The sequence below is a fragment of the Hakea prostrata genome, chromosome 6 (assembly GCF_041222555.1).
Source record: "Hakea prostrata isolate BN-2017 chromosome 6, UWA_Hpros_2, whole genome shotgun sequence".
NCBI classification, from domain to species: domain Eukaryota; kingdom Viridiplantae; phylum Streptophyta; class Magnoliopsida; order Proteales; family Proteaceae; genus Hakea; species Hakea prostrata.
The window spans coordinates 27909552-27933602 of NC_142605.1; the positions used below are offsets into that span (position 1 = coordinate 27909552).

At 35.9% G+C, this 24051-nt stretch overlaps 2 protein-coding genes across 3 annotated transcripts; one reads left to right on the plus strand and one right to left on the minus strand.

The window, feature by feature from the left end:
* Positions 1 to 189: 189 nt before the first annotated feature.
* Positions 190 to 8507, plus strand: LOC149013039 (alpha/beta-Hydrolases superfamily protein). Its single transcript, XM_089159979.1, has 10 exons — positions 190 to 601; positions 970 to 1037; positions 1343 to 1413; positions 1573 to 1803; positions 3014 to 3177; positions 3292 to 3347; positions 3550 to 3602; positions 4301 to 4415; positions 6515 to 6609; positions 7546 to 8507. Exons 1-10 carry the CDS (start codon positions 468 to 470, stop codon positions 7615 to 7617), a joined length of 1059 nt encoding a protein of 352 aa, XP_089016105.1. The 5' UTR covers positions 190 to 467; the 3' UTR covers positions 7618 to 8507.
* Positions 8508 to 8609: 102 nt separating this feature from the next.
* LOC149013040 (alpha/beta-Hydrolases superfamily protein) lies at positions 8610 to 22868 on the minus strand. 2 transcript variants are annotated; one of them, XM_089159980.1, is made up of 12 exons: positions 22572 to 22868; positions 21637 to 21721; positions 21006 to 21057; positions 20907 to 20927; positions 20759 to 20812; positions 15943 to 15993; positions 12266 to 12328; positions 11260 to 11325; positions 11048 to 11086; positions 10506 to 10628; positions 10264 to 10356; positions 8610 to 9002 (listed from the first exon to the last, which is right to left on the minus strand). In XM_089159980.1, exons 1-12 carry the CDS (start codon positions 22666 to 22668, stop codon positions 8757 to 8759), a joined length of 990 nt encoding a protein of 329 aa, XP_089016106.1. In that variant the 5' UTR covers positions 22669 to 22868; the 3' UTR covers positions 8610 to 8756. The 2 variants fall into 2 exon arrangements, with proteins under 2 accessions (XP_089016106.1, XP_089016107.1); XM_089159981.1 differs by lacking the exon at positions 11048 to 11086.
* Between the last annotated feature and the right edge of the window lie 1183 nt (positions 22869 to 24051).

Here is a 24051-nt window from a genome sequence, read left to right on the forward strand (position 1 = left end):
GGGCCCCACTTATTTATTTATTTATTTATTAGTTAATTGTGACTTATGAGCAAGAAATGAAATATTAAATATAAAGTTTCACTCACCGACCGTTTCTGTCAGTTACTGTTTCTCTCTCTTCTCTATTACATGATAAGGTGTCACACCTACACATGTCGGCGACGCGTCTACGTTTTTCGCTTTCCTAACCTTTTTATTAAGTTAGTGGGGAGAAATCAGAAATGTGATTTTAAACAAATTAAAAATCTTTTTCTTTTCTCATTTTCTACTTCTCGTGTTTGTTCTTCAGCTTTTTTTCCGTTTCGCTAGTCTGATCAGAATTCCCGTGCTTATTGAAGAAAATGATTGACCGTTTCTGCGCAGTTTGACAAGTCTTTAGTCTTTGTTTCCCTTGTTCTGCTGCAATTTATCATTGATTAATTTCTTCTTTTTTAGAATCGGGAATGCGGAGTTAATAGTTCTAGAATATGGATTGTGATGGTCATGGAGAGAATCTTGTTTGCTCAGAATCCATTAATGGCGGTCGGGATGTTTGGACCTCCAAGGATTCTACTTCTCCTGCTGATCATCTTGTCGTTATGGCCAACGGAATCCTCGGAAGGTAACTCTTTTTAGGGACATAGGATATCTGTTACTGTTTCGTTTTTAGGATAACTCTTTTAATTTTGTTTTCTCGTTTTTCAGTCATGAGACTGTGTTTTCTTTTGAATGTTACTGGTGTTTTGTTTCTTTTCTTTCTTTGTCTGATGGTTTAGGGCTTAACTTCGTTTGTGTTGAAGAAGAAAGTGCCTAAAGATTTCAATTTTAAGATTAAAAGCTGGGTTTGCGTTTTTTTTATAGACCATATCTATGTGATGTTCGCTGAGATCAAAATTAAATACCACGATCTATATTGAGTTGTTAGACTTGTGTTTTGAAGGCTTCTAATATATTGTTTATGCTGGGGCTACTCTCCTGTTCTACTTGCAGCTCAAAAGACTGGAAATTTGCCGCCGAGCAGTTCGCTAGAATGCTTCCTGACAAAGTGATCGTTCATTGTAAGTATTATTTCTCGAAACTTCAGCTTGATATTAATCATTATTCTATTGCTGTGGTTTGGTTACTTCGAATTCTATTAGATAAGAAGTACAGATACTAGTGGTTTCATACTTCACAATAGAAAGAGAATGTGTGCATCACATTATGGTTAACCTATTTACCTATGTTCTCTCAATTTGTATCGTATGAGAAGAGAAGAACAAAAGGAAATCCACTAGCAAGAAAATTATTGATACAGAAATCTGGTGGTTCTTTTCATAATGTATTTTAGTTTGCTTGTTGAACTTGGTTGCCTGTTTTTCAGGTAGTGAACGCAATGAGTCTAAGATGACATTAGATGGTGTGGATGTGATGGGCGAGAGATTGGCGGAGGAGGTTGGTGTAACCTTTAACATCATCCTATGTTCTGTTCTATACGTTTAGATATATAATTGATGCTCTACCATATTCTTTGTTTTTTCTTTTTGATACAAGAAGTGCCTACTGTTAGATTTTTTCCCCCTTTTTCTAATTCGATTACTATGTAAAATTTAGGTTGTCGAAGTAATTAAAAGGAAGCCACATCTGCGGAAAATTTCTTTCATTGCACATTCTATGGGAGGTTTAGTGGCAAGATATACAATTGGGAGACTGTATAGACCTCCTGAGACAGAATCTGCAGAGGTTGCATGTGGGGAAGATACAAGAGGTACTATCCATGGTTTAGAGGCAGTGAATTTTATCACTGTTGCTACGCCTCATCTTGGATCTAGAGGCAACAAACAGGTATTCTTTGTATCCATCATGGAGATATTTTGATTTTGTAGTGGCCTATGTCTGTAGGTACCACCTGTAGTCTTCTCCTGTGTAGTGCATTTGATGGGATTTAGGGAAAAGGGTAGGTTATTAGGTTTTAGGAATGTATTGGTATATCTAAATTTTTTGCTTCTCACTTTGATGCTTATGTGAATAATAAAAAGTTGTTGAGAAGAGAAGACACTGAAGTACAGAGATTCATGAACACTATAAGACAGTATCTGGTGGATGCTAAATGGGGTCTGAAAGAAGGCAATATGTGTACCACCCGTACCCTTCCATTCCCCCCCCCCTTCCTTTTTCTTCCAACTAGAAAGTATTATCCTCTGCAAAATAAACCTATTAACCAACTCGAAGTCTGGGGTGACATTTGTTGCAAGATGTTTTGCTTCTCTGCATGTAGATGTGTGTTACAAAATGGACCTATTAACAAACTTGCAGCAAAAAATTTTGCGTTTGTTTTAAAACTTAAATTATGGAATAATGCTTGGCCTTTGCATCTGAAATATGAAATACAGTATGATAGCTTAATCTTCCTCTTTTTCTTTTTCCTTTGTTAACCTTTTTCTGGAATTGCTGTGGAGGATCCATAGACTTCATTCCTGAAGAATGAAAATCAAATTGTTCTTGTTATTGAAAATCCTAGAGTGGGTGGTTCAGGAGCTCAAAAGAAAGAATGAACAGATTCCTTTTAAGAGAGAAAGGGGGAGAAAATGGTCAAGACTATTTAATACCTAACTTGATCTAGGAGAATTTAATATGAAGATATAGCTATTAACTCCCCATAAGAAGCTATCTTGTACATTAAATCCTTCTGGGCAAACTTGGTACTCAACCCAAATTCAAATATTATGAGAACATTTTACACAAGAAGGATAGAAGTTCGACATCTATTAAACATGGACTGAAGTGGTATGTGCTAGACCCATAATCAATCTGGAATGACATCTATGGCCACTTTTCTGTATCCTACATTTATGATGGATGTCTGGTCTGATAAGAGGAGGTTAGTTCATCAGAAATGTGTAAATCATTCTAATGGGGGAAACGGTCTTCTTCTTCTTCTTCTTCTTCCTTTTTTTCTTTTTTTTTGGTGGCTGCTTAATGTAATAGCTCTTTATTGTTCATGACTAGATCTTCTTGTCTTATCATACACTTGGGAATTCTTCTACATTTGTAGGTTCCATTTCTTTTTGGCGTATCTGCATTTGAGAAAGCTGCATGTCTTATTATTCATTGGATATTTCGGAGAACTGGTCGACATCTTTTTCTTACTGACTTTGAGGAAGGGAAACCGCCATTGCTTCGACGCATGGTGGATGATTGGGGCGACCTTTATTTCATGTACTAAATTTCTTTTCCTCATTAAAGTTGTAATGGTAGTTTTATGTGCTTTTTACATGCCATTATTTGTAATGAAAGGGAATCAAGATTATGACGCCAATTTCACTAATGTAGGTCTGCTCTTCAAGCATTCAAACGGCGGGTGGCATATTCCAATGTTGGCTATGATCGTATCCTTTTTCTTCCACTCACCTGTAATCCGCACCCCCTCCCCAAACGCCCCCCCCTACCACATACACACACCCACACCCCAGAAACACAAAAGGAGAACAAGAAAAGAAAAGAAAAAGGGGAGTCTGATTCATGTTTATGCATTCTTTTTTAAAATAACTCGATCTGTTATACCTATTTTCTTAACTAATTGCTACTAAGATATTGTGGGCTGGAGAACATCATCAATTAGACGTGATAGGGAACTGCCAAAGGTAATATTATCATCTCATAAAATCCGTGGTATCAATTATTGATAGTGTTGAGGCTAGCCATGGCAAAATGCAGATTCAATATGGTACTTATACACTTGATACGCAAGTGGATCCCAATCACTTAAAATAAAAATAAAAATCCATTTGAATGTTGGTTTTATTGCTTATTTTTAGTCTCATATCTAAACTAGATAACTGACTAGATTTATGTCATCATTTTTTTTATCTATAATGACTATTCTCTTACCTCATACGCCAATTGTAGAGGTATACTTCTATATTTCTTGCTTGGTTTGGACCTTTAGGGGTTATTTGAAGTCAGTATTCAAAATGCAATAAGATGTTTCTTTATTCAAATATTGTTGTCTTATTATTTCTATTACTTATTTTTGGCCTGATATTTGCACAGAAATTTCATGAAGATAGAAATAACCTGATATTGATTTGGAATCATTGTCTGTTTCTTGTTTATGGTTCATGATATGCTTAAACCACTTGTTTTGCTTGTCATTTGTAAATTCATACTCACAAAAACATATCTAGTGTCTCTAAGCATCTTTATGTCTCTTAAAAAAACTTTCCTATATGCGGCTCGGTACCGATACTTTGACGTCTTGTGGATATTATATCTTATTTTCATGTTAATTTTGCAATTTCATGACTGGTGTCATATATTTATACTTGATTTTCATTGCTAGTGGGAGGATTCTCTTAACGGGAAGTATCCCCATATTGTATATGAAGAGTACTCAGCAGCAAGAGACAGTGAGGAGGCTATCTCACTGGAAGATGAAGGTTCTGATATGCTTGAAGGTTTGTATTTTTGGTGTTCATTTTTGCAAACTCCTATAAAGTTATTGTTTCTGTTCAGTATTGCTCGCATATTTGGTTTAGAGAATATTTCTATGTTCTTCCAATTCCCTTTGGTTCAATCTCAGTCTGCAAGTTCCTTCACCCCAGCGGTTATGGTTTTCCTACTTAGTGTGCTTGTGCTTTATTCTGATTATTTCATTTATTGGACTATAATATCAAGTAGCATGGTATTATTATAGCTTATAATCCACCATAATCCTTACCCTATTGGATATGGTTTTGGACTAATGGGTATCAGAAAAGAAAGTCAGGGACATAATAATATTTTGAGTAAATTAGATGGAGACCACTTGACCTAAATACAGTGTGACCCCTTGTTTCCAAAATATACGCCTAGAGCCCAAGTTTAAGGTACTTGTTATGCTCAGCCCCACCCTGTTATAGCATTCCCATTAATTTCTAACTTATTGCAACTCTGATAATTGGGTCTGACTGTGGAGAATGAATCTCACCAGCTTTGACCTTGGCATCTGACTGATATTTCCCTACCACATCCAACTGTAGAGCAGTTCTGTCTCTGACAGAACTCACAAACTTATGACTTCTCAAATCACTGGGAGTGGGTTGAGGTTCAAAAGTCTTACCTCCAGGAAACCATGAACTTCATTTGATCCTTTGCTTATTTTGGTGATTAAATGACTATAGTCAGCTTGAAAATTTTCATATTGACACTAAATAAGCATATCCTTAACACAATGGAACCTTTATATAGTTAAAGAATACACTCAAACTTATTATTTTGGTTTCTTACCTTAGGTTGGCAGTGTATGGATACATTGGATGTATATTTCTCAAATAGTTTATCGTACATAGGTTAGTACTATTAGTATACAAAAATAAATGATATTAAAATTTGCACTTGCAATACAATTGGAGATAAATCATTTAATGCTATTAGTGTCAAAATGTAACAGTTGACTTCTTGAGACCCACCCAATGATTAGGCCTAATTGTGGAGAAAGGAACTTACCAGCTCCAACTTTGCAACCCACTATGTTTTCCCTACTGCATTCCACATAAGAGCAGCTGTTAATCCCGCAGATCTGTGCTCTCTCTCACCAGACCCATGCTATCTCGTGGCTGATTTTTGGGGTTGGGTGTTATCCCTTTATTTAGAACTTCAACTTCATAAGCAAAAATAGGAAACCGTCATGTGTGGTAGGGACAATCCATTTGCAACTTAATTTGCCTCAAAATAGAATTCTAGTCCGATGCAACTTAAATTTGCCTCAAAATAGATATTCTAGAATTTGACAAAATTGGAACTGACATAATTCCTGAAAGAACTTAAAAGTTTTATATTTTATCTTACAGAATTGGTCCATTATATTAGTGACTCAAAGAACTTAACATATTTTCAGTCCATTCTTGCTAGTTTTAACCAGCCAATGACCTGGTTTGTTGCTCCCCTTCATGTCTTTCTGAACTACATCAAGGGGTGGGGGGCAGATTGCACCTTCTAATAAATTTAGGTGATAAATCTGATTAGTCATTTTTAATAGAGGGGTGGAATTGAGATTCTAACAAAACATAAAAGGGTACTTTGAGGGCAAAATATCTATCAGCCTCTAATAAACTGCCTTCGATTAGCTGAATATACCCCTGAAGATACTGATTGGTTAAGATTAAGAATGCACTGGTACGGTATTTGGTTTACGGTCAATAAAGGCTTCTTTAGTTCCTTCACATTCAGGATTACAAGTAACCGTAATAAAGTATAGCTGAATATGCTACTTTGGTAGTAGGGGTGTTCTATACTATGTTGAATCTGTCAAAGAAAATTGAAAGAATGAGTGGTCATAGGACACTCCCTAATGAAATAATCAATAGATATCCCATTAAAAGCTTCATTGAGTTTGCTGATGATTGTTTAAGTTATGCTCTTGCCAGTTATATATTCTGACTGCATCATCACTGTTGTTGAGGTGAATAGAATTATAGGACAGGGTTGTGTATTGTTGTAAAAATTTTGGTTTTTTATTCTCTGTGCAATGATTGTTACTAATATGTTCCTTCACTTGGACTCTTCCATGCAAAAGAGATAGTGAAAGGTCTCGCTCGTGTGTCATGGGAAAAGGTAGATGTTAGCTTTCACAGCAGCAAACAGAGAAATGCTGCACATAGTATCATTCAGGTAGCACTTTCTCTCTCTGGACAGTTAATTTCAAGTTATTGTTTTACTACTTGAACTCAATACTTCTTCTACGGCAATGCAGTTTTTCCCCCCTTTTCTTTGTGTGTGGCAGTTTTTTTTGGTTTTGGGTGGGGTTTGTTATTCGTGGATGTCATTTGCATATTGGTGGGAGCTTAAGTGGTCTTGCCATTTAACAGAACCGAACTGTCTCTAGGAAAAGTTTTTTTTTTCCCCCTCCGATTAAAGAACATATATATAGCTTCTCTTATCTCTTTTTTCGGGTGTTAAAGAGTTATAACTTTAGGAGCATAGTATGGTAAAATGGCTGAAGTTATCAAACTTAAAATAGTAGGCTATGATTTGTATAATTTAGCTACCTTGCGGTGAATTTGAGCACCTTTATTTTTCTTCTCCATGCTTTCTTCACCACCCCGAACGTTTATTTACTACTGTGGTCCATACGTTCTGATGCCTTTTTGAGTGTTATTGCAACCCACCATCCTGTGTTCATGCATTAACTATGTAGAAAACAGAAATTTGTACAGAGGCATACTCCTTAATCCTGTGTTATTGCAATCCCAACGCATGCATTAGTAAGCATACTGTCATTTTTGGCACTTGTATTTGAACTTACCAGCCAATCCAGTTTAGCATGATTCTAAGTTGTAACTAATTTTGAACTATTGAGAATAGCTTACCATTTTCCACAAGTTCCGTAAATTTGTATTTGGTAGGTCCACGAACTAGGTGTGTTTTGTTGCTATGAACTTAATACTAGTACTGCTGACTCCTCATTTTTTTCCTGATGTCCTTTGAGGACTGGGATATGTTACTAAAATAATTTGGCTGGGTTTGCTTTCTCCTGCCCTTTGGGCCTTTTTCTTCATGAAGGACAAAAAAAACCAATAATCCTATCTGACCGAGTATCTCTTTCAGGTTAAGGATCACATCTTGCACTCAGAAGGTGAAGATGTTATACAACATATGATTGACCATTTCATCACGTAGAAATCAAGCAACTGCAGATTACCACTCAATGTGCAGACACCAGATAATGGGAACAGTGTAGACCTGGGGAACTGTAATCTCTCTTGTAACCCAGCTAGCTACCTGCCTGTTCGAAGAGCATTCTGTTGTACCAGAAGCTCTTGTGGTCCGAGGCTGAAGGCCATCTAATCCCATGTTATCATGTGGAAATCTGGGGCGAACACAACAATATGGAATATAATTTTCTGATTCATTATTTGTTATACTGACGTCTACATGGATATTTGTCTGCCAATAAGAAAAGCGCTTTCTAGATGAAAGAACCAGCTTCTGCTGTTAAAACTTTCCAGTCTCTGCAAATCCAAGACCCATATGTCGTCATTGCATACTGAAAATTACTTGCTTTGAGTGTAAGACGCAAAAAGCAGCAAATACGTTTCCCGAGTACGTATCTTTGGGGGAAAACAGAGTAAGGTTGGGGCTAAGAACCAGTGATGTTGCCACCTATATACAGAGTGACTACTTGCACATTCAAGATTATGAAGCTCAGGTAAATGGAAAGTTTTGTTGTTGACTACCAATATATGGTGCAACTGATACGAATAAAGATCTAGTCATGCTTTACTTATCAACTAGATAACTCCGATTTGGAAAAAGAGAAAGTATACTTAGGGAACGTAATTATCAAATGTAATCGGTCCTAAAATGGTGAATTTAATGATTCGAGCACTTTTTTTTTCGCCTTCCAAAGGTGACTGCAATCCTATCTTTTGTTTTTGTAAAGGGATATCTGCCCACACGACATTTTACTTGCAAAGCAGGAGCCCACGAAATTACAGGAGCAACTCTTAACAAAGGGTCTGATCTCTGAAGCAAATACTGCCTCGCAGCCCATTATCTGAAACTAAATTCACCAGTTTTATCTTACAACCCCAACATATGTAACAAAGGAGTATCTGATCTGCAATAAAAATATTGCCCTAGAGCTCCATATCTGTGACTAAGTTACCCAGTTAAACCCTCACAATTCCAGGGACATATATTACAAGCCAACCAATCCAGCAATATTACTGTTTAGCGGATACAAACAAACCCATAAATTTAAGGTTCATTCCATCCAATGGTAAACAAACAATAACCGTCACGTATGTTATTTTGGATCAGTTGTGAAGCGATGCCCCATTCCACGTGTCCTGGGCTAGCTTAAAGAAACTCATCATGGAGGAGGGCCACTGATATGACGACAATGTAAGAGTTGACCATGGCTCCTTTAAATATGGCACAATATGTTTCTTCATATCACTTTTGGAGATTGCCAGATGATTTCCTGATACACTGACGAATTTAACTTTTTTGGCGTCATCCAGGGTTTTCAAACCAATCCAGTCTTCAATATAAAGTGGTGTCTGCATGAGCAAAGGGGTCAATCATAGAATGCAACAAGAAAAACAAAAATCAGCAATAAACAGAATAATTGATGCTGAACCGTTCCATTCAAGGAAGATATAGAAAGACATTGGTTACTACATTTGAAAGCAGCCTTCGAGTTCTTAATTCCAATACATTAAATGAAAATGCACGTATGTTTACAACCCCTTCAAAAAAGAAAAAAAAATCAATGCAGCTACTAGAAGATGCTCTCTATGAACCCAATAATTCAGTACTGTACTTAAATTGTGGGATAATCATAAATAAATTTCCTGTTTTTCTTCCTCTTAACTACTTTTCTCTATCCTGCGCAGCCTTAACGTGGACTCAATAAACTACATCCCATCTAGATGGAGTTCACCTACACGGATCCTGTTTTGCTATCTGGAGGCATACTTACTCTATTATCTTTTACATATCCTAGAAAATTCAAGGATATTTTTATAATATTAAAACAGTGTACTCTAATTATGATTTGTGAACCTCCTGAAAAGGGCTCAACACGGATATATAGAGGAAAACCATGAGGGAAAATGAAATCAACATCCCAAAGCTGTCTGCCAAATAACAACATGATAAGTGGTTAGCTATTATTCTAGGACTGGGTTTTCCTTCACCGACATGAAGATAGAATCTCTTCATCCACCAGTTTTGGTGACTGGAAGGGATTCCTGGAATAGTGCCTCATAGTTGAGAAAGCTACATAGTTCAACCATTTCGTGTGCCATTAAAACTCATGGCCATCTTCCAGTAACCCAGTGGGATTCAAAACCATGCAACTAGAGATTGCCCGAATGCTCCAAGGCACTAAGAACTAAGGTGGTTCTGCATCATATCTGAGTGGTATAAGTTCCCAAAAAGCCTGATGGTTTCAATGCCCATGAAATGCCAATGGAAGTCCCAGCAGATGTTGAATGCACAGACTAATCTATTTGTATCTATTTGTATTATAGCTAGGATGATAGATATGGATGGAAGACCATAAAGCACAAAAGGGTTTTTCTTAAGATCACACCATTATGCCATTTTGAAGACTAAAACTTCCTTTTATGCAGCTAAAGGTTTCAAAATTCCTTTAAAGATGGGGACTCCAAAGTTCAACCAAAATAACAGACTTTCTGGAAGGGGGAAAATAACCAACTGACAACAAATAAGTTTGTCAAATTTAGGTAACTCTTGTCAGATAATAAGAAGCTGCTGACCTCCAGCTGAGCACTAAAACAGAAGTGAGAAGCTTACTTCTTGTGGAGGTAAAACTGAATTGAAGGCCCCATCAGGATAGTATCCAAACCAGGAAGTTTCACGAGGTATTAAAACCGTGTCATCTTTAAACTGGTTAAGCATAGAAAGATAAACAGGAAAATGAATGAAAAGGTCAGAAAGATTAACTGACATATGTTCAGTAGCACATATAGGTTAGAAACTAAAAATAAAAAAGCAGAAATAATAAGCAGAAACAAGTGAAAGCACTTTCCACTCACCATAATAAGCACCAAATTCTGCAAACTGCTGAATCGTTCCCTATAAGTGGCATTCCTCTCGTTAGGGAGTTCATTATTGAGCTTAGGGAGAAACTTACAGCCTTTTAGATAATCGGCAATATCCTACAAAGGCAAAATCTTATTCTTATACTTCCTTATTACAAGAGAAATATTGATGTATATCAAATTCTATTGATGGACAAGAATCACAAGTGACTCCATGCAGTTATAATAGGTAAATTCCTGTGAGTTATTGATGTCTGTGTACCCATGAACAGCATGATACAAGTTAACTAACAAACATCACCATATTAAATAATTCCAACCCCCCCCCCCCCATCCCCTTCCAACAACAACCGGCTGAAAAGAAAAGGGATGAAAGGGTATGTATGCCTTAGATGGATTATACTTTCCTCTCAATCCCTTCTTAAAAAATTACAAAACCAAATGATTGATCATCATAAATCAAAATAAATAGCTAGATATGATGTAAAAGATCAGTTGCAAAAACATCTCTTTCACAGTGCATGGATTCTACTCACTGTCGGAATCTTAAGATAACCACTGGGAGCCAAGTGAGCCTGCAACTCAATTGAATCTAAGTCAGGTACTGATATCTATCTCACAGATAAAATAATAGGGATAACACTGTAAATTTTTAAACGGGCAATAACTTGTCAGATGGGAAAGAAACCAAATACTACATAGAACTCGATGGTTAAAAGTAACATAGAATGTCTAAGAAAGAAGAGACCTGGACATAGTCTGAGTATATCTCTAACTTGAGTAAGCTGTCAACGATGATGCAGAATAAACCAGACTGCAAAAAAAAAAAGGATCTTTAACAACCTAAACAAGCCACTTCATATTGGCTCAAAATATGTTCCTTCTCAAAATTGCAACTTCAATGGGTTTCTAATCAAATATAATTCAAGATGTAACTGGGACAAATTTGGCACAGATAGACCAGCATCTGAATTAAAACGAAGTAGTAAGTGTGCTGTCAGATTTCAATCCGGTAACCAAACACCATTTAATTTGAATCCCAAATTCAAATCTACTGATACTAAAATAAAAATAATAACAATAATAATAATAAAGAGTTAATAAAAATAACACAACGTAGATGCTGTACTTGCCAAATATAACTACCAGATGATCGGAAAAAAGATTTCTGCCAGTCTGTGTGGAGCCTACACTCAAGACACAGAAGTGCACAGAATTATTGCTTCTCACCCAGTGAAACAAGACAAAATCACATCCATACTGATGCTCTTGTGCACACTCATTAGCCCAGGCTGGTGCAAGGGCTATGCAACTTGGTAGCAATCTCTTGGATTAACACTTACGATTATGAAATTTCAGTTTGGTCATACACCAATGTATGCTAACCTGATAATCCAGACACCAAAAAAGTTCCAGGTTTTACATAATATCTGATTATCCAGATAAACACATGTAAAACTCAAATTGGAGTTAGATATGGGGTTATCAACTTCCACTCCTCATATCTATGTTGGACCTTAAGGTCCTTAACACAACTAAGCAAAGTTTATATCACAAGACAAGTGACCAGCTGTCATCCATGAAGTGGAGAAATTCACGCACTCCAGGTCTTGTGTTTGAATTCTGTCAAAACCACTTGATGTTGAGGGCACCAAGAAAAACTCTTATATCACATGGTGTGGAGTTCATGAATGATTGTTTCAGGGAACTGGATATTATAGTGATAATCATGAAAATGCCAATAAAACACTTACTCCACAAAGTGGTACAGAAGCAGTGCCAGCATGAGGACCTCCCAGTGAGACAAAATTCTTAACCTGTTCCCAATATGAAAAACAGAGAGGGAATCAAGGAACCACCACAAATATTAATTTTAACTCTTAAAGGAAAAAGATGGAAGAATTTAATTTAAAATAAATAATAGTTTGTAAAGGATTTCAGAGGAAAGCTACAACCGCTCTTAAGATAACAGATTAGAATCAGTCCCAAATACTCCTAGAATTTCTGAAATAGTAGATCTTGATATACATCAAGCAATTAAATGGTAATGAATACCAGAAGTGAAAGATGTGGGTAAAAATATCAATAGACAAAACATGCTAATATTAGAACATAGAAGCATACAAAATCTAACATGGTGAGAGACACCATCTTAGTTTTTGACACTTATAATGACAATCTTGAGTGGCAAATAGATGGGAAGGCCAATAAGTAACAAATCACCACTCTGGTATCAATTAGTGATTGTTAAGCTTCAGCTACATTTGCATAGTAGGACCCAAAAGAAGGGATTAGCAATATTGATTCCATGATCAACCATTAATAACTTCCCAATTGGGCATTGTTAACTGGTAAATGCTGTAGTGATGAGAAATCGGCCACTAGTTACAAAGCTCCAATAAATTACCCCTTTTCCTTTTTCTCTTTCTTTCTTTTTTTTTTTTTTTTTTTTTTTTTTGGGGGGGGGGGGGCGTTTGGGGTTCTATCAGTCAGGTCAAAGCAATTGTTCACATTTGTAAAGTACCCCTCTTCCATTTTGGGGGCCTTGAGGCTTTTATTTTAAGGTCTAACGTTCAAACCTATTATCCCCTTCAATAAACCTATACTCAGCATTGATGGATATTTATCTACAGACTCTTTGCATATAACACAAGACCATATGAAATTTCTATTAACAACAAAAGCCACTCATTTGTGATACTTTCGAGATTGTTGAGCTTTCAGTTCTTCTAGTTATAGATCCACGGTAATCTCCTTGTTGGTTTAATTGTACTCCTACTTTGTACTCTACTCTTGCCATATCAATCTTAACAGTTACATCCCATCACAAATGCTAATACTTTCACTTTCCCTTCTTAGCCTTTTGATTCTCCATTTTTTCCTTTCTTAAATTGCTAACTATACATATTTTTCGGAATGCAACAGCCAGCATAATTTAATAGAAAACCATTTGCAAATTGATTTATTAAAAAAAAAAAAAAAAAAAAAAAGAAAAACCACTGGATGAATTTTCCATCTCCAAGGAAAAACACTCTCAGCTCCTAGAAAAACTCCAAGCTCCCCTTTTTGGGCTTTCACTCTTACATAAGACAATGTTCTGAAAATTCAATAGTGGGAGAAAGCTATTTTAGATATTCAAAATCATTCCCTTCATAATCTCTGTTCTATCAAAGCATCAGACTTCTGAATTTGGGTTGACAGAAATGTCAAAAGGGAAGAAACTTTGATGGATCATGAGGGAAGCATTTTATACTTGATGTAAACGATTTTAATCAAACATAAACAACGGCCTATATGGGAATCATTTGTTAGGAAATTCTTGTCATATTTCTTAACAATTTAGCTAGGACATACACAGTATATGAGGCTGCGGCCACTGTGGGGTCTGGGGATGGTCTGATCCAGTTCAGCTTCTTAAAAACAGACTCAGGTGTACTTTTGGCAAAGATTTAGGGATCTTCCCTACACCAGCACCAAAACCGTAGGCATAGTTAGGGGTATTTTTAATTCTTAATTAGTCCTTTTATCAACTCATTATTTAAAGTAGTTAGTCTAAAGTTACTTTTCATGTGAACAGTAGTTATATTGTGAGTCCTGAATTCTATTTCTGAGTAGTAGTTTAGGTTTGAAAGTTATGTTAGCAACGGTAGCTATAAACAGATTTTATTGTTCAATTGAGCCCATGATTTGACACATAAAGGTTAAACTTTTTGAGTATTGCTTTGTTTGTTTGAGAGAGACCCTGACAACCCCCCCCAAAAAAAATAATAATAATAATAAATAAATAAATAATTCATCAAGTGTCTCTGAGCTGCCAAGTTCAATCTCCATTCAAGACTTTTCATAGTAACCGGAATTTTCCTGCAGATTCAGCTATACCTTCAAGCTTTCAAGTTGTCGTTCTTCTGACATCAGTAAGTTGAATCATCCCAAACCCCTCAACTTTTTTCTAAACCTCAAAGTCCCCAACCCTAGCTTTCCCCTTTCCCAATACCTGAAATCCCCAGACCAACTCCAAATCAGGTTCAAACATCCCTTTCCAAGCTAGACAATTCTGTCCAGCAAAAACCCTAAACTTATAACTTCGTGAATCCGTCACAACTTTACATCCAGCCATCCATGAAACCTCAAACTATGACCATATCATCCCCTGCCATAAGGAGAAACAAATCCATTGGGCAGCACACTTGATCCGTCAAACCCTAACAACTCTCACATTTGGTTCTTCCTGGGATAGCCTAAATTTTGCCCAGTGCAACCCACCATCACCTTTTGCCTATATTTAGATCAATTTTCATCCCCTCCCATAGCTGGAAACTCAAACAAGTTCCATCCCCAAATTCCAACTAGAAACCCTAGATTCACTCATTCTTCACTTTTCAAAAACCCTTGCTGAAACTTCAAATACAACTATATTCCACCATCAACAACAATCCAAGCCTTTAATGATACAACCTTATGCTCAACATGACCTTACCATCAGTTTTTAAGTTATACCAAACCTAATTCCTAGATTTTGCCTACCTGAGCCTACCAGTTTATCCCAAAATCCTAGATATTGGCTCCTAGCTTGTCTTCTACCAAATGAGGATTTCATCAAAGTCATAAAGTGCACAACTAACTAGTGCAGAGGCTCATCATATCTAACAATTTCACCACTGAAAATAAAATCACAGTTTTTGTCTTAAAATTTTGTCCCCATTTGATAGGACATCCTTAGAATGCTTCTAAAGACACAAAAGGCAAATCATTCATCAGTACTGGACTTAAAAGTCCTAGTATAGGCTCTCATCACCATGGTGCTAGGAAATTTGATGAAATTACCTTGAAGATAAGAATGACGTGATGCAGTGCTTATGTAAGAGTTCTGATATATGGATGATCAAGTTCAATATTCTGAGCATTTGCTATCTGATACCAGAAATGCTTCAATATAAGGCAAAGAAAATTCCTGGATGGGTGAGTCATAATTCCTTCCTACTTCCTACTTCCTACTTAGCAGAAACTATTTGTGCTTCCTCTAATATTTCTCCGCTAGTATGTTACTTTATGTTTAAACAATTTCAGTTCTCCGCTAGTATGTTACTTTATGTTTAACAATTTCTCATTAAATAATTTAGGGATCCATCAATACTTCCACCGAAGAAGCATTGTACCTGTGGTTACCCTGCTAGTGATCAGTCAATTTTTATATAAATTTTGAGATCCTTTATCACCTGAAGGAAGTAAAACCTCCTTCATAGTCTCCTTCACTCCTTACCAAGCTGCCATAAATTAATGCCAGATGGCATTATAAAATTTCACCAAGAACAGCATCCTTTTGAAATGCAATTATGCATGAAGAAGTTAACTTTAAGATTTGAGAAAGGCTCAGATTTTTATAATATAACTTGAACAATTGAAAGGATCCCAAATTAAAAAGGTTACTTACAGGTGGCCCTCCTTCACAAAACTCAACAACCCCTCGACCAATTAGATTCCCCTGCAAACAGAAGAACTATTAAATCAGTTGTATACCATAAATGTCAGTTGCTTCAGCATTACAACCGGCGAGAAGTGAAGTAAGAATAGAGAAACTAATAAGCCATAAAAATAATATTTCATAAAAAAAGGTCAACAAAAACTAGATGGAAATTCCTTTTGCAGGTAGATTAGAACTTCATTTGCAGGCAAAAAATGTGGAGATATACCATATAGTGGCATTGTCCAGAGCCTGTTTCAGGTTCAGGTTGTTAAGGTGATCCACTACAACATTTTAACATTTATGGTATCCTTATAAAAAAATTGAACCTAATCGAATGAATCCGACCTGAGAAATGTTGTGGAAGTTGAAGACAGGACAAGTTCAGCAACTAAATGGTCTGGGAATTTTATTTTACTTTTTTTGGATGAATAGTGGTCCGGGAATTACCCAACCATGGATTCTTTGCAATACAAAACCATTATAAAAAGGTGCAGCCAGTGCATGAGGTTCCTACATTGCAAGTTCTAGGTGAAGTCAAAATTTACATAGCCTTACCACACTTAGTGAAGGGGTTGTTTCTCTTAAAGTTTTTCATGATGATAATGCTTTTGAATTTGGAGAATACTCAAAGCAAAATTTTCTTCTTATTCTGAAACATGCAATTTTTCATCAAACAATTACTTGTAAATCCCTCAACAAAATAGTGTGGGGCTAAACAAAAAATATTTGTCATTTTTTGGATGCTCGTTCTTTGTTAATCTATATGAATGTTGCCAGGAGTTGTTTTAGGGGATGGTAATATGCATGTTACTTGATTAATAGAATGCCCTAATCTGTTCTTGACAATGAAGTTCATGTGCATGTTGTTTTTCCTAATTCTAGACTATTTGTCATGTCATTTTCATGTTTCTAGATCCACTACCATTTATCCAAAATTTACACATGTCTTGATAAATTGTCTCAATGGAATGTCAAAGTGTGTTTTTCTCAAGCACGCTTATATTCAAGACGTTTATCTCTTTGTTTCCCCATAGCAGTTTATTAATTCGTACGCTTTTCTACTGAGAGTCATGGGTATTGAAGTTCAGTTCTCCCGTTCCCTCTTTTAGAGTCCTCTACTACTTCTCAGTCAGTACAACTACATGTCTCAGCAGCCCCTTGAACTATACTACCTTTGTTCTGGCCCTTTACATAGTCCAATCCTTGTGGAGCAATCCTGCTTACCAGTTACTCTACAAAAAGATAAGCGTTCCTATCCTCAATGGTCTATGGTTGCACATCTTAATTGAAAGCTTTGTTGGCATATCCTATCTCCCATCCCTAATCCTCTGTTCATAATTTTGCCTAATCTTTATCTGTGCAATTGGTTCCTCAAACATACTAAGAAGTAGGAAGTGCTGTCTCATTCTAGATGGAAGGCAGCTATGGATATGGAAATGGATGGTTTACTTCCCCAAAATGAGTTAGTCATAAAGTGTTGCTAGGTGTAAACCATCAAGTATAATCCTGACAGTTCTATTGTGCACCTAAAAGCCCCATTAGTGGCTAAGAGTGATGCAGAATTGAAGACATATTTAAGAAAGAAGAAGCCCATTGGATCAGGCTCATCAAAGGCCTGAAGCTATCACCCAAATTAGCCCATGGCTTTCATGGGCTAAGACTGTTTTAGTGGGTTAAAGTTAGCCTACATATGTTAAACTTCATAGTCTAGACCTAAGCCCAAGTCTAGATTTTGAAAAGTCAATAAAAGAGGCTGTGGTTTGAAAATAAAAGAACTCATTGTCAAAGGAGTTTTCCTTTGTCAAAGAGGTAGGTAGTAATTGAGTTATTAATAGGTAGGTGGTGTTAGCTAGTGGTTGGGTGTTACCATTAATGTTCATGTCTCTTTAGAATGCTATATAAAGAGACTTATGTAAGAGATGAAGAAACAACTCAACTATTGAAATCAAATTGCTTTGTTAGCATTCCTCTCTGTTGGGAAATGCCATGTCAGCATTTGCCACATCGGTCTCCAATCAGTTTTGATGATGACAAACACTCTACTAATGATGTCATGTAGATATGTTTTGTCCAGCTCACCACTACAATGAATCTCATTGAAAAATAACCGGATCAAAGAATTACCGGAGAGTCCAGCTCAACTCAAACCATTTTAGACAAAGAACCAAAGTCAAGATGAGTATCAAGACCGTTGCTCAAGATCAAGCCGAAGATCAAGTCAAAGATCAAGTCGACGATCAAGACTTAGGCTGAATTAAGGCTTAGGACACTCTCGCATACACATTAATGTAAATGCATCAATCATATGTAATTCATGTTACTAGAGTGACCTAGGACATGTTAGTGAGGTGTACAATGCTTAGGGTTGATCAAAAAGTCCAAAAACCCAAGCCATGTCCCAGCCCCAAAGTTGTTCAGCAAAACAGAGCTCAGACGGTCAACCGTCTGTTATGTGTTTTTGAGTTTCTCAGAAACAGAAGACCAAACGGAATTTCCGTCTAGGCTAGTTTTAAATGGCTATTTCTCAATAGCTGTGTTTCAACGGATAGTTTTGAGACGGCTGACCGTCTGGAGTAAAATCTCAGCTGAGATTTTATATCCGTTGGGGAAATGAGGAGGGCATTGAATTGAGGTCTATAAAAGCCCAACCACCTCCATTTGAGAATCATTCCTCTCCCCCATCAAGCATATACTCACTCACAAGTGAAAGAGCCAATATTTGGTGTTTTAACACCATTATTGTCTTCCCAACTCCATTCAACTTTGAGGGATATTCCAAAGTTAATAAGCAAGTTCATTGAAGTAAAGCTTGGAGTTATTGAAGACCATTGGAGTCTCTATTGATGCATTGTGTTCTTGAAGCATTCATTCATTGCATCACTCACACACAAGGGGTAAAGTGTCATTCTCCTCATTAGGTAATATCTAACACTTCTTGTATTTGAATTGGTTATTGAAGCTAGTCTAGGTTGATTAGAATTTGTTGCTTGGGTGCTCTTGCCCGTGAACGAAGATTACTTGGGTACTCTTGCCCGTGAACAAAGATTGTAAAGGATACTCTTGCCCCGTAACAAAGATTGTTAGGGTTTGACTCTCTACCCATCGTATTGAAAGAGATTCATTAGTGGAATACTCTCTTAAGGCTAAGAGAGGAGTGGATGTAGACTCGTAAAGTCGAACCACTATAAATTTCTGTGTTGTGATTGCTTGACTTATTGAATTTCATTTAAATTATCAATTTACCTTGAAATTGCAATCAAACCGAGAATTTGGTATAATCCACGAGGTACAACCTAATCACCCCCCTCTAGGTTGCACCAACACTCTCTATAAAGACTCCTTGTGTTTGATCAAGGTAGGTTGGTGTTCGATCCAATCGATCCACCTTGCGGTGTGAAACCCGTGTGTTATATTGTTATTTTCAATTCTCTCATATTGTCCTTTCAATTTCTTCATCATAGTTTTGCCACTGTTTTGAAGATCTATTTAGCCCGTTTTGTTATGCTATTATCATTATAAAACCACTATAGTTTCAGCCCTCTTTCACATCTAACTTCTTTTCATCTTAAGTCTATCAAATCTGAACTTTATTTCCTGTGAAATGTCCTATTTGGCTACTATTTTGATCAATCGAATACAGTACTACATTAAAGAGTTATGGCTAGGATTTCCTACAAGTATGAATAAACATCATAGGCCCATGGTTGGGAACTTCGTCACCTATTTCTTCTTGTTGTCTCAAAAGCAAGTATTGTTCTTCCTATCTCTGATTCTGCACATGTTCAACTTACTTTTGGCCAACAAGTGATCAAGCTAGTATTTCTTCTTTGCATCCGAAAATCATTATTGTTTTTAAAAAGCAGCAACGACTTTCCTTCATATTACAAGCCTGCCAGAAAAATAGTAGTGGAGAGAATATATAAATCAGTTTTTCATCACAGTTATTATTCTTTAAAATAACCACGGCCAAAAGATAGACGATACCGTAGGAGTTGTATAGACAACAAACTTTACTAGAAAATTTTCCTTTATCAAATTTTGGATTTTCGGGTTTGGTAGCTTGATTACTGACGTTCCATCATTAAAGCTTATTTGTGTATTGCTAGTTTGCTACCACCAACCAGATGTTTCTTCTTGAGCTCTCATTCTTCTCCGTTTTTTTTAACTGATCAAATAATAGGGTGACATGGATAAATAGAACAAGGCTCTCTTGAAGTCAGTGCATATGCATCAAACAAGAAACAATTCAAAGTTTAATGGGATGTTAAAGGGTCAAAATAACACATTTCAGAGGCAAATAAAATAACCAACTCACAAACAGAAGTTAGCTGGCAACATCCAAGGACCATAGCAACCCATTTCAGACAAATAAAGAACCAATGCATGAACAGCGGCATGGTAGCCAAAGAAACCATAAACAATCCAACAATGAATATGCTCAAATTTTGTTTTTATTAATGGAAATTATACTCTACTGCATTTCCCAAAATAATTTAGGTCCAGGCACCGAGCCCAATAACAGCCACTATAGTTGCATTTTCTAAAATAACTTTCACAATTTTTTTCTTTTCACTGTATTATTCATCAAATGATGCAACTACTAGCTTCTTAAAGTTGTTTCCAAGCTCATATTATTGGCAGATGAAAATAAATTATATTCAAAGAACCGGTTCAAGCACTTAAGTATACAAGGCCAGGAAGCATACTCTGATAAAATTCAAGGAAAAATGATTTGGATATGATGCATTATGAATAATTAGAAAATAGAAATGATCCAGTCAACCTGAGACAATCCAACAATGTTGTAACCCTCACTGAGTTCTTCAATTTTCTTCACCTGTAAACCCAATAATGGATTTCTAAGGAGAATGTCAAAAACCTCAAACACCAGAAGAAGCAATATTGGCACGTTACCCAAACAGCTTTACCACCTTCCCACAAACAACTTCAACCTGCAAAAGCATGAAATGGTTAAGGTTGGAACCAGACAACTGGCAAAACACTATTGATTATAAGTGGTCACATCCCACCTGCTCCTGAAGCGGCATAATCCAGGAGTCCCATGTGCCACTCCCGATTTCACTACAAGAGAGAAGAGAGAAATAAGATCAGACGCTTTCTTTTCCAGATAAGTAAAAGCAGAAGACCAGTTATTGAAACGGAAATGAAAATTAGAAATCCTCACACATGGGAATATGTTTCCACATGCATGGGCATGATTCAGAAGATAAAGATAAAAGAAACAATACTATTTCTTTGACTATGAGTAAAATCTAACAACAGAGAAGGACAGGAGGAATAAAATCATAATATCTATCTATATTTACATAAAAAGATATTAACATGTATCCTGGATTTAAATAATACCAAACTATATTCAACGTCTTTTTGTATGGAGAAAAAAAAATGCAGCAAGAAGTCACTTGGCTGGAGTTCAAAACATTTTCCTCTTTAAAGGGGTTAGCAGAATGCCCTTGTCTATATATAGTTCCTCCCATATGCAAAGTAAAACAAGCAATGAACAGATGACAAAAATAACAGAGAAAAGTTCCACTTTCCGAGTCGAGATCAGAAATATAGTTGACAATTATTAGTATGTAATAAACAAGTCGGTACATAAGGCAATCCTATAAAAGATAAGACAGAAGTCACAGAACATACACGCAGTATCCCTTTGAACCAGACCAATTACTTAGAAGTTCTGTAAATTGTGCAACCCCCCGATTGGCGCATTGATCACCAATACCTGACATCAAATAATTGACATTAGAGAATGACTCAAGGTTCTATATGAAATTAGCATCTAAATTCATATCCGTTCTCCAATTTTAAACAAAATAAATCAAATTTAGCAACAAAAGACTGTGAGCCGTCAGAAAACAGAAAAAACTCATAACAATCTGGTTCCAGAAATAAAATTTTGCCATTGTCGAAGGCAGAAAATGTGCATGTCAGAAAAGTATGCCGATCTCATAGATAAATTATCTCTATTCTCAACAGAAAAAAAAAATTGTCCACTCCAAAATCGGTTTCTACCGGTCAATAAAGAGTCTCTGCTTCAATTTCACGCTTCTTACTAGTGACATGGCTGCCGTGTGTGGGTGGGGCGAAGAAGCACAAATATACGCATGGTTTTGTAAGTAAGAAACAATAACTCATCTGCATATGAATCTAACAAAAAAATAAACACTGGTTCAATTGACAGGTTGCAGTACTTCAGTCATTTAAACATAGTAGGCTTTAGTAGCAATCCATGGCCTTCGCATCTCAGCAGAGTTTTTTTTTTTTTTCTTCCTTTTCTTGAGCACAGATAAAGTAAAATAATAATAAAATAAAAAACGAACGGAGCTCAGTTCACCAGCAAAAAATGAGCTACCGCAATCTTTGAAAAACTTTGAACACCATCCAAGTGTTCATTATTTAGAGAGAGAACGAAGAAAAAAAACAGAAGCAAAGTCAAGAACAGCTTCAATAACAAACTCCACTGGATCTAACCAAATGAAATATTTTAGCAGATGAATCGAAAAGGCAAAAGCCAAAGCAATCACACAATAAAACAGATTATTAAACCTAAAAGGCAGCAAAAAGATTCTTACCGTGTAACACGATGAATGGAAGAGAATACGAAACCGGAACGAGGAGTGAAGAAAAGACGACGATGGAGACGAGCGGGATAAATGGCGGAACGGCCATCAATGAATACTGCAATTAATTACGGGAAAACAGATTTTTAATCTCGCTGTTTCTTTATCTTTCTTCTGGTCTAAGGAAGTTTTTGAGGGCTCAGATGAAGAATAGTTCTCCCAGAGAATCCTCTCAAGGATACAGAGGAAGAACCGGCAGTTGGGAAGTTTAGTTGGGTGAGATACTCTACACAATAAAAGATATGAGCTGTCAGCTGCCTTTGGTTGTCAAAGACATTAATCGAAAGTAGAATTTAAAATTTCACCCAAATACTGAAAAAGCAAGTTTTTCCATAATAAATATATATTTTTTGATGAACACATGGAGATTATACTGCCAAGCGAATTATGTAAATGCCCTCTGTAATATTTGTTGTTTCTATTAACAAAAAATTATATATATACATTTTTTTTATCCTTTGAAAACTTCAACTTTTTTATACATAATTTTTTTTTCATAATAAAATATATTTTTTTATCCTTAGAAAACTTCAACTTTTTATATATAATTTATTTAGCGTTCGACTTTACCACTAAGTTGCGAATGGTGAGAATCAAAAGTTGTAGTTGAGATTGAATCTCGACCACTTTGATTGTAGGCAATACTGAAAACACAATCCATATTTTTAACTAGTTAGGTGGTAGATGAAATTAAAAGCATTAAAAACAAGTTTTTCTTGGTCTAAAAGTCTTCTTGATAGATGTTCATCCAAAAGAAGAAAGATGTGGTGGTTAGATTCATTTTCATGCACTCTAGGAGTCTAGATTCTCCATTTTTATGGAGGGAAAATGTTAAATTCTTGACATGTGATCAATAACAATCAAAATCTTCTTTTGAGTAAGGGGAAGAGAGAAGATGTGTAATTTAAGTTTTCAAAATTTTCCTAACAAGGGAGATTTTCTTTAAAGTCATGAATCCAACCATAAGTTAAAAAAAAAAAATTCCCATAGGCATTTTAGTTATGATTTTAATGATATATATATATGAGTTTTTACCAAAAAAAAAAATGATACATATGAGTAACTCCAATTACTTCCCGAATCTTTTGTTTGAATAAAATCCCTAAAAAGACATCATGTACTATATCAGACTTGCCCTACATCCAAACTTCCCAAATAAGTTATAGAGTTTTTTATATGTGGGTCCCCTCAAGAGGAATAAAATAATGATGGGTCTTCTTAGTCCATTAAGTATATTTAAATTTTAAACGTAGAATGACCAAAATACCCCTCAAGTTATTTAATACATTATATATATAATATAATTAATATTTAATGACCAATTATTTCTTTTTAAAACATATATTAACACAATATATTAAATAACCTGAGGGACACTTTCATCCCTTCACAATTAAAATTTAAATATAGTTAACAGTAGCTCATGGTATTA

Coding starts and splice junctions, on each gene's coding strand:
- LOC149013040 (XM_089159980.1), bottom strand. CDS start 22,668: ATGGCCGTTCCGCCATTTATCCCGCTCGTCTCCATCGTCGTCTTTTCT. Junction 21,722..22,571: donor TCCATTCATCGTGTTACACG/GTAAGAATCTTT, acceptor ATTTGATGTCAG/GTATTGGTGATCAATGCGCC. Junction 11,326..12,265: donor CTTCTGTACCACTTTGTGGA/GTAAGTGTTTTA, acceptor TTTTTTTTGCAG/TCTGGTTTATTCTGCATCAT.
- LOC149013039 (XM_089159979.1), top strand. CDS start 468: ATGGATTGTGATGGTCATGGAGAGAATCTTGTTTGCTCAGAATCCATT. Junction 1,038..1,342: donor TGACAAAGTGATCGTTCATT/GTAAGTATTATT, acceptor CCTGTTTTTCAG/GTAGTGAACGCAATGAGTCT. Junction 3,603..4,300: donor GTGATAGGGAACTGCCAAAG/GTAATATTATCA, acceptor TTTCATTGCTAG/TGGGAGGATTCTCTTAACGG.